Source organism: Trifolium pratense, linkage group LG2 (genome assembly GCF_020283565.1).
Source record: "Trifolium pratense cultivar HEN17-A07 linkage group LG2, ARS_RC_1.1, whole genome shotgun sequence".
Classification (NCBI taxonomy): Eukaryota; Viridiplantae; Streptophyta; class Magnoliopsida; order Fabales; family Fabaceae; genus Trifolium; species Trifolium pratense.
This window is the reverse complement of record NC_060060.1, coordinates 36,551,971-36,565,727: the sequence shown is the minus strand read 5'-3', so window position 1 is coordinate 36,565,727 and position 13,757 is coordinate 36,551,971. Positions and strand designations below refer to the sequence as shown.

The 13,757-nt window shown below is 31.2% G+C and overlaps 3 protein-coding genes across 4 annotated transcripts; 2 read left to right on the top strand and 1 right to left on the bottom strand.

Annotated features, from left to right (window-relative positions):
* Positions 1 to 398: 398 nt before the first annotated feature.
* On the bottom strand, positions 399 to 4,077 carry LOC123911330 (glutamate receptor 2.5-like). 2 transcript variants are annotated; one of them, XM_045962735.1, is made up of 4 exons: positions 3,468 to 4,077; positions 3,040 to 3,367; positions 1,100 to 1,509; positions 399 to 1,008 (listed from the first exon to the last, which is right to left on the bottom strand). In XM_045962735.1, exons 1-4 carry the CDS (start codon positions 3,798 to 3,800, stop codon positions 448 to 450), a joined length of 1,632 nt encoding a protein of 543 aa, XP_045818691.1. In that variant the 5' UTR covers positions 3,801 to 4,077; the 3' UTR covers positions 399 to 447. The 2 variants fall into 2 exon arrangements, with proteins under 2 accessions (XP_045818691.1, XP_045818692.1); XM_045962736.1 differs by having other exon boundaries at positions 816 to 1,021.
* A 6-nt stretch (positions 4,078 to 4,083) lies between these two features.
* LOC123911332 (F-box/LRR-repeat protein fbxl-1-like) lies at positions 4,084 to 5,894 on the top strand. Its single transcript, XM_045962737.1, has 2 exons — positions 4,084 to 4,316; positions 4,899 to 5,894. The coding sequence occupies exons 1-2, from the start codon at positions 4,295 to 4,297 to the stop codon at positions 5,876 to 5,878; spliced, it is 1,002 nt and encodes a 333-aa protein (XP_045818693.1). The 5' UTR covers positions 4,084 to 4,294; the 3' UTR covers positions 5,879 to 5,894.
* Positions 5,895 to 10,618: 4,724 nt separating this feature from the next.
* On the top strand, positions 10,619 to 13,426 carry LOC123909536 (spore wall protein 2-like). Its single transcript, XM_045960382.1, has 2 exons — positions 10,619 to 11,091; positions 11,799 to 13,426. Exon 2 carries the CDS (start codon positions 11,802 to 11,804, stop codon positions 13,266 to 13,268), a length of 1,467 nt encoding a protein of 488 aa, XP_045816338.1. The 5' UTR covers positions 10,619 to 11,091; positions 11,799 to 11,801; the 3' UTR covers positions 13,269 to 13,426.
* Positions 13,427 to 13,757: the final 331 nt, after the last annotated feature.

Genomic DNA, 13,757 nt, shown 5'->3' with positions numbered 1-13,757 from the left:
TTAGAGCTAGTTTGCTATCTAGAAAGCGAACTCTTTTTTTCCCAATTTTTTCTATTTACACACTCGCTTTCTAAGTAGCGAGAGATAAATTTGAAATATCAGGAGGTGCGCATGTATGTCAGGGGTGCGAAAAGTAGGATTTTATTTTTTCATACAAAAGTCCATGTTCTAGTTATGTTGTGGATTTTTTTGGTTGAAAGTTAATGTTATGGTTAACTGTATGTTGAGTACGGTGATGCTGAGAATATGTCTATGCAAGTATGCAACAATCTTTTTTCTTACAATAAAATGGGTTAATATCTCGAGAAGAAAAACTTAAAAAATAAATAAACGAGAAATAATAATTTGTAACGTAGTGTCCCAATTTTTGTCTGGGTAAAAAAATCTAAAAAAATACATGATAAAACATTTAATTTTTATTGTTCGTAACATCATTGTTACTTTACTTTAAAAATCGAAAAACAAAAAAAAATATATAAAAATGAAAGTCCATTTGTTTGGCCCATTAATTGAGCCCATCGCAAGTACATTATATCCAAACAAATAAAAAAAAAAAAAACAAACAACAACATTAATTAAATAATTAAAGAGTTTAATTGATATGTACTGACGGTGTAAAATAGTTTTACACGATGCCACCTTGATTGGCTTGATACGTTGTTGCTGTGTTAAATGAATATCATTTGGATGAACACGTGCTTCTGTAGGAGAGCGTAACAAATATCTCTGAATGTATTCTCTAACCATCGAGATAGATTTTTGACAAATAAGAATTTCAGAGACAAATAATGCCAATAAGATAGAAATGCCAGTGATCAAAAATAGCCCTGCAAAGCTGTGAAATGTAAGACTTGGTGAAGCTGAAGACACTTGCACGGACTGCTTTTGTACCTCTTCATTTCTCCCAAAATATTTTTCCTCAATCTTATGCATTAAATAATAATTGTCATTCACATTTAAGATGGCTCTTGAAAAGTGAGCAGTAAGATTGGAGTTGTAAGGGAATACCTAAAAAAAACAGCTAAAATAATATTAATTAAAATCACTCGCACATAAAGAGAGGAAGAAGAAGAAGAAGATAGATTGAAAAAGTACTTACAAAACCAAATCCTTCACTTCGATAGGTGGAACCAGCTTTGATGTAATTGGATCCAAATTTATGAAGGTAGGCATTAAGGTAGGGGACTTCGTCGAATATAGCGATAACACCCCCACCTTGGCTTCCACGCTTCAAAGCGTCATGATAGTCATCAATGTTGTCATATGCCTTCAACATGGACGGATCAAACTGCAATTGTTGTACCAATAAGTGATAAACGAAAGAACCGGTTTGATATCCAACATAATATCCATGTTTCCTTAGATCATTCAGTGTGAGAGAACTGGGTTGTATCTGATCTACGGTCAATATAGACGTCAAATTAGCTGTGTAACTTTGCATTAGTACAAATGCTAATAGTAGCCAAACCATCAACACAAATCTTGAGCACTTTTTGGCAACCACATGTCCTGAAAATCCAAAATTAATTTAAAACCAACAAATCATCAAAAGTAGACACATATCTATCTATACAAACATTAATTAAAAGACATTTGACAAATGTTTCTTGCGTGACAATACATTTGACAAACTCAAAAGAATATATATCAAAATAGAATCTGAAAAAACTTATGAGATCAAATTAAAACATAAGGGCCCGTTTGGTGCACAGGATAAGAGACAGGATAGGATAACTATATCATATCCTGTCTCAATCCAGTGTTTGGTGACACAACAGGATATGATAAGTTAATCCTGAAGCTTATCCTATCCTGTTTCTCTAGTTAAAATCCTTATCCTGAATTTGAACTGGGTTACCAGCAGGATAGGATAAGAAAAAAAAAATCGTTGATTTATTCTATAAAATATATTTTAAAATAAAAAATTGAAAATTAATAAAATAATTTGATAGTAAATTAATAATAAAATAATTAATTTTTAAATATATATGTGATTTTCTCACAAGGGTAATTTTGTAATTTATATAATCTAAAAAATCAAAATCCTCCTAAAATTACAATATTTTAAATTAAAATAATTATTAAAAAATTGCAAAATAAGAATATTAATTTAAATTTAATAACAACTTAAATATAATTCTTTTGCAATGGTAGTTTTATTATTTACATATATCATATATTTATTTAGCTTATCTAACATGTATAATTGAGTTATTTATTTGATCATGATTCATATAAAAAACTTAATTTGTTTATTTTCTCATGATTTGTATTTAAAATTTAAAGTTATTTGATTACTTTTTCTTTTTGTACAATTACTTATTTATATTTTTATTTATAAAATTCAAAGTATTACAATATAATTTTTAACAAATAACAATTGTTTTACGAGGGTAATTTTGTCATTTAAATATGTTATGTATCTTATCACATTGATATGAACAAATATGTATTAAAAATATGATATAATAGTTATCATGTTTGTTATCCTGTGTGCACCAAACATATGATAGGATAACTGTTATCCTGCTGATATCCTATCCTATCACTATCCTGTTGTATATCATATTCTGTCACTATCCTATCATGCGCACCAAACGGGCCCTAATACTCTCTCCGATCCTAATTATAAGAAGAGATCCACTTTAGATACATTCAAAGTTTGACGTATCTAGACAATAGTAAATATGGAAGCTCGGCAGTGGGGAATGTTGTTTTGGGAGAGGAGTGCAAACCGTGGTCCGCATCATTGTGGTGGAAGGATATATGGTCGATTGGAACTAACATTAATATAAATTGGTTTGCCCAAAGTGTGGTGAAGAAACTAGGGAATGGAATGCACACTAGTTTTTGGGGAAATGTTTGGGTAGGTAACCTCTGTTTGAAGGACCAATTTCCATTTCAAAAAAACTAAAATATATATCAAACTTTCAATGTATTTAAAAAGTGAATTTTTTTTATAATAAAGACTGGAGGGAGTAATAAGTTAAGGGGCAATAAATGTAATTTCCCCTAAACTAAATTAAGTTAAGAAATTACTTTCAGGAAGAATGGCTTGTGAAATCGGAAACCATAAAATGGTTATTGCGTTGAGTTGTTGTCGATATGGGGAACTCTGGTTCTGGTGAGGAACAATATGTACGTTTCTTTCCATGATGAGAATGACAAACCCTATGAGCACGGAGATGATGAGTATGCTCAACCAAAGATCCCAGCTAAAGGGTTTCACAAAAATCCACATGGTTTGGTGCCTCCCATGTACAACAGGAACTAACATTCTAACTTCTAATGCTGTATATGGCAGTGTAAAATCTACAAATTGTGCACGATGCGCCAAAATTGTTATGTCGCCCACCACAACATCATACTGTAATTAATTAGCATAAATAAAAAAAACAGAGTTAATTTAAAATTGAATGTACAGGAACATTAAGTCATTAAATTAATAACATAAGGTCATTTCTAACCTTTTCTGGGATCTGGTGTAGAAGTGAATCGTATGTTCTAGTACTGCCTTTTGAATCATCAATATCATAAGGTTCAATTTGTAGAGAAACCTTGAAAGTTAAGTTGCTTACAACGGCATTGAAAACATCCATGCAATATCCAGAAACATTGTACTTGTTCTCATGAGAGTCCCAAACTACATTCACAAATTGTGTGAAACCTTCTTTCTTAGGGACCCCGACTCTCAATTTGATCACTCCAATCTCGTTTGCGTTTGTACTCACCGTTTGCATATGTACCACCAAAAGAAAAACATATAACACAAACCATGAAAAACACAAGGATTTGGCCATCTTGTGTGTAACTAATATTATTGATCATTAATTATGACATGAATGGATTATACTGTGAACAGTCGATCTACTCCTCTTTATATGATGTGTTGTGTTTCAACTTTGAACGCCTTGAATAATTCATGTGGACTATAGCTATAGTAAAAGCTGTTCCACAGATGAACTTTGACAATTAAGCAACCGGTTGATATAGACTGGACTGGTGGTTGATATAGCAACGTGGTATAGTCTAGAAATTAAGAAGAGATTATTCTATTGTTAAAAATTGTATTATTATGTGTCAAGAAATTATTCTTTCATTTCATACAGTAATTGTCATAGATAGAAATCATTCTATTCTATCGAATGGAAAACCTCTGACTTCTATTTCAATCTTCATCCCACCTTCTTGGAAGTATCCAGGTAAGTACGAGGTAATTCATCGGTATTTGTTTGGACAACGACTACGAATTTTTTGTTTAAACACAAGAGCAGGAATGAAAAGATACTAATTCATGGAGTATAATATAAGTTCAGGTATGTGGAAAAATGATACTTGGCGAACATGAATAATTTATTACCATTTTTTTCATTCACTTTATTTTTTTTAAATGTATTGAATCTTTAAGAATCTTAAAAATTTGTAAAGAATTTTGAAATCTTGAAAATATGTAGAAATTCATTAAAATTTTGTGCTAAGAATCATGATTGTAAAAAATCTTTTAGAACGAAATCTTCTCAAATCTCATAAAATCAATACAATCCCACACAATCTTATTTCAAGATTTTTTTTTGTAAAAATAGTCGTTCAAAATCTAATCCAATACGTTTGTCAAGTTATAAATAAATATGATTGCTCATTCTTAAGTAAGACGGTCTATTTTATGTCTAATTGTTTTATTTTCGAGTTGATTCCTTTTTTATATTGATAACTATTTGATTAATTTCAATATTTTCCTTTAAAAAAACTATTTGATTAATGAAATAAATTAAATTTACTATCATAAAATAATATATATTCACCAAGGTAAGATTTAGTTAACGAATTTAAAATAGAAGGCTTTTTCAGTATAAATAAATAATAGTACCTTGTTTTTGTTCTGCCTCCTTGATTGCTAGAGTATCCTGCCAGCGGCTACAACATACTGTACCTCCTCAATATGAAGAGAACAACACCAACAAATTCTCTAAAAACATTACTCCTCAATATGAAAAGGAAGAGAACAAAAACAAATTCTCTCAAATTTCAGTATTTACCTGATGATTGTTGGGAACTTATATTCAAAAACATGCGCATTGATGATGAAGACTACCACTCTCTCTCCCTCGTCTCCAAACAGTTTCTCTCCATCACAAACCGTCTCCGGTTCTCTCTCACTATCAAAGACTGTCAAACAATCCAAGAAGCACTCAACCTCGTCCGAAGATTCCCCAACCTCACTTCCCTCCACCTTTGTGGCCAGGGTGGTGACCTCGATGAGCTTCTCCGCCAAATCTCTACTCTCTCGATCAATCTCACATCACTCAAACTCTACGACCTACGCACCATGCCTGCTAATGGCTTACTTGATTTCTCTCAAAATATTAAAACTTTAACTGAGGTCACATGTTCAAAAACTGAATATCTTCGTACCACTCACATGTTCCTCATTGCCGATTGTTTCCCAAATTTGCAGCTCCTTGATTTGAATCATTGCGAAGACATATCTCAAAAAGGTATTTATCGTGTTTTATATCGATGTCGTAACATTAGACATTTGAACTTAGCCGACTGTTCTGGTGTGAAGCTACATAGAATGATGAAGTTTCAAGTTCTTAAATTGGAGGTGTTGAACTTGTCAAATTCAACGGTTGATGATCGAACACTCAATGTTATTACAAAGAGTTGTACTGAGATTTTGCAATTGTCGTTGAAATTTTGTGATCATGTCACGTATGAAGGAGTGAAGCATGTGCTACAAAACTGCAAACAACTCAGAGAGATCAATTTGAACGGTGTTAAAGATGACACAATTCTTTCTAATCTTGCCTCAATGGTGTTATTAAGGCCATCATTGAGAAAGATAACTTATGGACTTGGGCAGTGTTGGGTTCCATAACTGAATTGATTTGGGCTAAGGATTAAAGGAATGTAACAAAACTAAGAGTGGAAATATTTTTCTCTGTTTATTCCATTGAAAGAGACTATCAAATATATACACATTAGACTATTAGAGATCAAAATTGTGTCCTACTATTTCTCCTATTATTTCTCATATACATTTATATATATCCTAATTTGGCTATAGAATATTTGCATATGACAGAGAAGCTTATGTGCCACATCTGCAGTATTTAATTTGCATCAAATATGCACTGTGATTGCCTCAACTGACATACATACACAGCTGTGTCATTAGAACGAGAGACTTGAAGGACAAAGAGATGAAACTCTTCTCACGTCATGGATCTTGTTTGCGACATTTCAATTTTGAAATTTAAGATTATTTTTTTTTTATGATTTACTTCTTATAGAACTTTTTTTTTTAATGTCAACTTACAAATGTGTATCATTTCATTAGTCTATGCGGATAATTCCCAATATAGTTTTGAAATATAAGGTGTATTTTTTTAATTCACAATATAATTTATGCAGTTTGCTGTTATAAGCTTCTTTGCCTTGAATCATATTGCTTTTTGTGACATAACCGGCTTTTATTTATTTATTATTGAAACAAATATGATTTCCTTCCTTTGTAAGTTTCACTCATAGTTCTGATGTATTTGTTTCGCTGGTAAAAGTGACCCTGCTCAAGTTTTTCATTGTCCAATTTTATTTGATTCATCCTTAAAGGAACTCAAGTTTTATCTTAAGAGATAAAAAAGAGGTAGAGAACTTGGATTGGTGGAAGAAATGCTTCGAGCTGGAGGTCGAAATCCGAGTGTTGTAGGTGACCGACGATGCTCTGACGCCCAAGTCAGTATAAGCTTGAGGTGGAGGTAGAGGTTAGAATAATGCATATCTTTTGAGATTTGTGAACGTTGACATTAGGCTTGGCTAAGCCCAAAAGTCTTGTCCATAACACATCATTCTTATTGATTTATAGTCATCTTAGTTTGCTACTTATTTATCTTACCATGACTGTGTGGACTACCTAGGTTTCTTGGTGTACTGTTAATTGCTTGCCAGCTTAATACTCAATACTCTCCTCTGCTATTTCTATCTGTTAATCTTTATATCACTCTTTTACAGCTACTAATTGTAGCTCTGTCTCAGTTGCAACAAGACCCCACAGCTGCTAATTGAGACCAAAACTTGTTGTGATTGTGACTTCCTCGTGTACTTCATTTTGTCTCATCTCAAGACTCTCATCGGGTGTTTGTTTGCCTTACATTTTAGATTTTAGTATTCTGCCTTGGGAATGGTTGCGTTCCATTTTGCATTTTTATTGTTGATATTGGAAAGTTTGATACCTTCCTTCCTTTAGATGACCATATATTTTTTGGCACTGGTATATTTGTCTTTCAGTGTATTTGTGCATATGATTTCCTTGGTGTTAAGGTGGTCCATTTATTTTACTTTAAAAGAGCAATAATCAACTTTAATAATATTTAATTACTGAAAAGAATTGATAATTAAGCTGACTCCAAATAATTGGTAATACATGTGCCGCTAGCTACAATATTTTTAGTAACTTTATAAGAGAAGTAAACAATTTTTACTTTGAGTCATTTCAATGAAGTTTACATTTTCGTAGAAAGAGAAATAAAGAAAACTTCTTGAAAGTCTTAAGTCTTAACTTTGATTTTGAAGATGATTATTTTTAGGCACAGTATGTTAAGTTCAATAAGCTAGCTTATAGTTTATTGAACTAGCTTATAAGCTTGTTTGAAAAAAATGTGAAGTGTTTGGTAACGAGCTTCTCTAATTAGCTTATAGCGTTTTTTGATATGCTATTTCAAGTAGCGAATGAGCTTATAGCTTATAGCTTTTTCATTTTATTCCATATTTACCCTCATTAATTTTATTTATTTATTTATTAAAAATTATAATAACTACCCACTAACACTTACCAAAAAAAAAAAAACTACCCACTAACCATGTATTTTTATGTCATTTTGTACTTACAACAGCTAAATTTGTCAAACACTTTAATTTTATTCTACTAGCTTTTCAGTTATAAGCTACCAGCCATCAGCTATCAGCTATAAACTAGTTTTTCAGCTATAAGTTATCTTATCAGCTATCAGCTGACTTATAGCTTATTTTTACCGAACAGAGTCTTACTGTTTCATGAAAAGGAAAAAAAAGAAGTCCACCATCATGTTTTTGAGCCAAAAAAAGGCATGATATTAGCAAACAAATTTTTTTTTTTTTGTAAGCGCGTGTAATAAACTGGCTTTTGGAAGTTGTGGTAACATCTTATTATAAATACATGTTTTTTTTTAAGCAATTATAAATACATGTGGTACATCTCTGATCTTTTTATAAGACCTAATCCTTTATCTTATTTTTTTGTAACAGTTTGGTTCTTTATCTTTTTTTTTGTAACAATTTGGTCCTTTATCTTTTTTTTTTGTAACACTTTGATCCTTATCTTATTTATTTATAAAAAATAAAGGACCAAACTGTTACAAATAAAACAAGATAAAGGACCAAACTGTTAAAAAAAAGGGACTAAAGTGTTACAAATAAAAAAAATAAAGGACTAAAGTGTTACAAATAAAAGATAAAGGACCAAAGTGTTAAAAAAAAAAGATAAAAGACCAAAGTGTTACAAATAAATAAGATAAAGGACTTGTGATGTAATTTTGCCTTATTTTCGCATGAAATTAGTTCTTAGAAAAATAGGTCTTGTAACATGAGATTGGTTTGACATGAAATTAAATAAGATGTAAAAAATCAAAGGGTCGTATTAATATAGATTATTTTGTAATGTAGTATTTGGTACATTTTTTTTTTTTTTTTTTGATGAAGAGTATTTGGTACATGTTAAACTATCTAAAAATAAAAATTTAATATTTAATGATATAAAATATTTAATGCTTAAAAAGTTTGAATGTAAAAATTTCAATACAAATTGATCATATTTATTTTCTTAACATGTGTCTTTTTAAATATGGTAAATTTATCTTTTAAAGTTATAAGATACTCCATTCGTTCTAAAATGTAAGACATTTTGGCCAAATTACATAAATTAAGAAATGTAATTAATGTTGTATGGAAAAGATAAATTATTAGTTAGTTTACAAAATTGTCCTTCATTAATGGTATAAAAAAAATAAATTAAATAATTGAAAGAAGAGAGAGTAATAAATAGTTAAGGGTATAATAAGAAAAATAGCATCAAATGCTTTATTGGTAATGTAAAATGACTTGTAATTTGGTACAATATTTTTTCTTAAAGTGACTTACATTTTGGAAGGGATTCAGTATTAGTTTCAATTTTTTTTAGTTTTCTTAACTAGTGTTATGAGATTTTAATTTTTTAATAAATTTAAAGCACATTTGTCAAAAATAAAATAAATTAAAGCACATAAATGATCTGACCATTAATTGTCTTGGAAATTAGAAAAACAATAATTGTCCTGGGAATTTAATTACCTTTGATATTTGAAAGGTGAGTTGGGAAATTAAAATGCAAGTTTTTATGGTACTCCCTTCGGTAATATGTATAAGGAATACTTCGAATTTTTTTTTTATCCAAACACTTATTAAATTTATTTTTTATTAAATAGATATTCCCTTGTATATTCTTATTAAATTTTATAAAATGCAACATATTTCAATGTTATGTATTAATTACACAAACACATTCTCAAGGTTAGTTTTGGAATAACATATAACATTTTAGAATTTTTAATAAAAAAAACAAACATATTTGGTATGTGTGTTTTTTCAATGTGTTCCTTATATATAGGACCATAAGGAGTATATAAATAGGAAAATGTTTAACAAATAACAATCTGTTTCTATTTCCAATATTACCCCATTCAACTATAATTATAATTACTCCATATTTTAAATTGGAAAATGCTTAATTGCACGACCCTGTTTGTCGTGAAAAGCGCATGACCTATCATTGATAGCCATATACATTATTACACCCTTTCAAATTTTGATGAGAATGCATTTGTTTAACTCAGTTGTCAAAGATATTGCATTATATATGTAGGGGTCATCTCACTTATCCACCTTAAGTGTGAAATTTCTAGCCACTAGATTATTTCACAAAAAAAGGTAAATAAATAGGTGTCCACATGTTTGAACCTATATGCAGGGGACGAAGTTCGAACCCCGATCGTCACACTTATCCATCTTAATTGTGAGATTTCTAGCCACTAGGCTATTTGACTAAAAAAAATGAATAAATAGGTGTACCAAGGTTCGAACCTCGATCCTACATTTTACATGCAATATCTCTACTAACTGATTTACTATATTCACATGGGACAATTTTTTTATTTTAAAAAGTATATGTAACTTGAACCAATTTTTTAGTTTGAAATATTTGATGGTAAACTAACAATTATCAATTTATGACGTTAACACGTTAACAATTACTACGTATTATATAATAATATTATACTTTCATACAACAATATATAGAAGAATAATAAGGGAACTAGCGCGTCGTGCAAATTCAACGACGGTGCAAGTCGTGTCATTTAGCATTGTCGTTTTAAATTATACTAACTAATTTTTTTTTTAAATTATACTAACTAAAAATTTTCATAAATTTTCTCTCTCTTCTCTCTTCATTATTTCTTTAGCATCCAAATATAGTGGTAACCTTGCTTGGTGTCTCACTCCCCTTGTCACTTTCCTTATCATCTTTTTGTTGCAAAAATTCAATTTCACTGTCTTGTTCCTTGGATCTGTAGTGTTTATTAATTGATATCATACTAATTAGAAAATCAATAACTTCAGGAAAAAAAAAATACACATACTATTAGTATTACATCTTTACTGTAGTTTTGAGACGTGTCTTCTTAATTTTCATCTGGTTCAACCCGAAATTTGAGCCGGGTGGGGGGTTTTTGGACCCAAACTTCCAACCCGGTTCATTTCCCGCTCTTTTAATAACGATTTCATTCCCTTTCTCCTTCAAAAAAAGTAACTATTTCATCATTTTACAAAAATCATAACTCGTCTTTCTCTCTCTCTCTCTCTCTCTCTCTCTCTCTCTCTCTCTCTCTCTCTCTCTCTCTCTCTCTCTCTCTCTCTCTCTCTCTCTCTCTCTCTCTCTCTCTCTCTCTCTCTCTCTCTCTCTTCCCTCTCGCTTTCGCGGTTTGTTTAGCGCTCTTTTCTCCCTCTCGCTTTTGCACTCAGGTATAACTGATGTTCGGAGAGATCGATTTTACTTGTTAATTGCTTCATGAAACTTGTTAATTTACTTGTTTTTTCGTATAATTGCTTCATGAAACTTGTTAATTTACTTGTTTTTACATATAATTGGTTCATGATTTTGTTTTTGTAGTTTTAGTTTTTGAAATCTCTGAAGCAGAAATTGTTTGAAATGTTGTAGATTCAGTAATACATGTTTAGAAATTGTTGCTACTGATTTTAGGTTAAATTTATGTAAATTGTGGATTGAATAATTGATTTGCTCAAATTAGCAATTGATTTTTACTTCTTTTATACTGTAGTTAATTTTAATAATGGTGTATTTTAATAAGTGAATCTCTCGTATTGTTAATTGCTGATTTTATTTATTCGATAATTTTTGTAGTTTTAGTCTTTGAAATCTTTGAAGTAAAAATTGTTTTGAAATGTTGTAGATTCAGAAATACATGTTTTTAGATATCGTTGTTATTGATTTTAGGTTAAGTTTTTGTAAATTGTGAATTGAATAATTGATTTGCTCAAATTAGTGATCACTGAAATGCTTTTTACTTCTTTTATACTGTATTTAATTTTATTAATGGTGTATTTTAAGAAGTGAATCTCTCATATTGTTAGTTGCTGATTTTATGAATTTTTTATTTTAAGTTTAGTTTAATTATACACATAATTTATTTTTTATGTGATTTTTGCAGAAAATGTCTCCGTATCATTGGAAAAAATTCCGTTCTGGTGAACTTAACGCTGGCACAGGGAATTCCGCAGTTCAAGATAATGATGGTGAAGGTAATGCTGGCCTGGGGAATGCTGCTATTCAAGATAATGAAGGTGTCCAAGTGAATCCAGTTGTTGTTCAAGGTAATGATGGTGAAGGTAATACTGGCCTAGGTGCTATTCAAGATAATGAAGGTGTCCAAGTGAATCCAGTTGTTGTTCAAGGTAATGATGGTGAAGGTAATACTGGCCTAGGTGCTATTCAAGATAATGAAGGTGTCCAAGTGAATCTAGTTGTTGTTCAAGGTAATGATGGTGAAGGTAATACTGGCCTAGGTGCTATTCAAGATAATGAAGGTGTCCAAGTGAATCTAGTTGTTGTTCAAGGTAATGATGGTGAAGGTAATACTGGCCTAGGTGCTATTCAAGATAATGAAGGTGTCCAAGTGAATCCAGTTGTTGTTCAAGGTAATGATGGTGAAGGTAATACTGGCCTAGGTGCTATTCAAGATAATGAAGGTGTCCAAGTGAATCCAGTTGTTGTTCAAGGTAATGATGGTGAAGGTAATACTGGCCTAGGTGCTATTCAAGATAATGAAGGTGTCCAAGTGAATCCAGTTGTTGTTCAAGGTAATGATGGTGAAGGTTATACTGGCCTAGGTGCTATTCAAGATAATGAAGGTGTTCAAGTGAATCCAATTGTTGTTCAAGATAATCCTGTTGGTGTTCAAGGTAATCCAATTGGTGTTAAAGATATTGCTCTTGTTATAGAGGATGCTTCTGATCAAGATTTTTCTGATGATGAAGAAGACACTTCTAATGATGAAGATGACACTACTGATGATGAAAACTTTGCTTATCAACAAGAAGTTGTAAGAGTTGCTCCAAAACAGTGGACAGGAGGGGAAGATACAGCCTTGAGGAACGGAGTTCATAAATATAGAAATATACACCGGGTTAACCAAAAATTTAAGAGCATAAAATTCGATCCTGAATTTTCTCAAATTTTTAAAGCACTTACTGTAGATGCAATGGCAACTAGGTTTAGGAAGTTGGACAAGGCAGCAAGGTTAGCAGTTCAACAACCTGATGAGGAACCTGATGCCGTTCAACCTGATGCTGGACAACCTAATGCCGGTGATGCCGGTCAACCTGATGCCGGACAACCTGATGCTGGTCAACCTGATGCCGGACAACCTGATGCCGGTCAACCTGATGCCGGACAACCTGATGCAGGACAACCTAATGCTGGACAACCCAATGCTGGACAACTTAATCAGGATCTTGATGAGGAACAACTTGAAGAGGAGATTAATGCTGGAAATAATTTGGAAATCTTAGCTGACAAAGTTGCAGAAAAAGTTGTTCATAGAATTGTTGAAATTGGTGTACCCAAGATTGTTGAGCAACTACTTGGAGCTATCAAGGATGGTTTGTTGAAGCAAAATTAAGAATGAATTGACATTCAACCACTCTTAATTGTTTTTTGATGAATGTGAATAAATTCATACTGTCAAGTGAGTATATTCCACTGAATCACACACTTTTGTAATTGCAGACATCATACTTTTTCAATATATACCATAAAGCTGATATATGAATAGTTTACTGATGCATATGTATATTTCTGATATATTTGCTTTGTTTTTTGCTCTTGTTATATTTTACTATTATTATGTTGCTCTTAGAAATTGATCAAATTATTTATCTTCATAAAGTTGTGCTCATGAACTGTCATTAAAGTCTATAATATTTATGGACGAGGGAAATATGGGATGGGAAGCATTTATTAATCAACAGAACATTAAAGTCTATATTGATAGATAGGTCATACAGAGTATTAACCCTCCTTATCCTTTGACATTGGCTCTTTTTTTTTACCCAGTTTATAGTAGTATTTTCTAGGCTGTTTCAAATATGGGAATAATCTAGTATTTGAA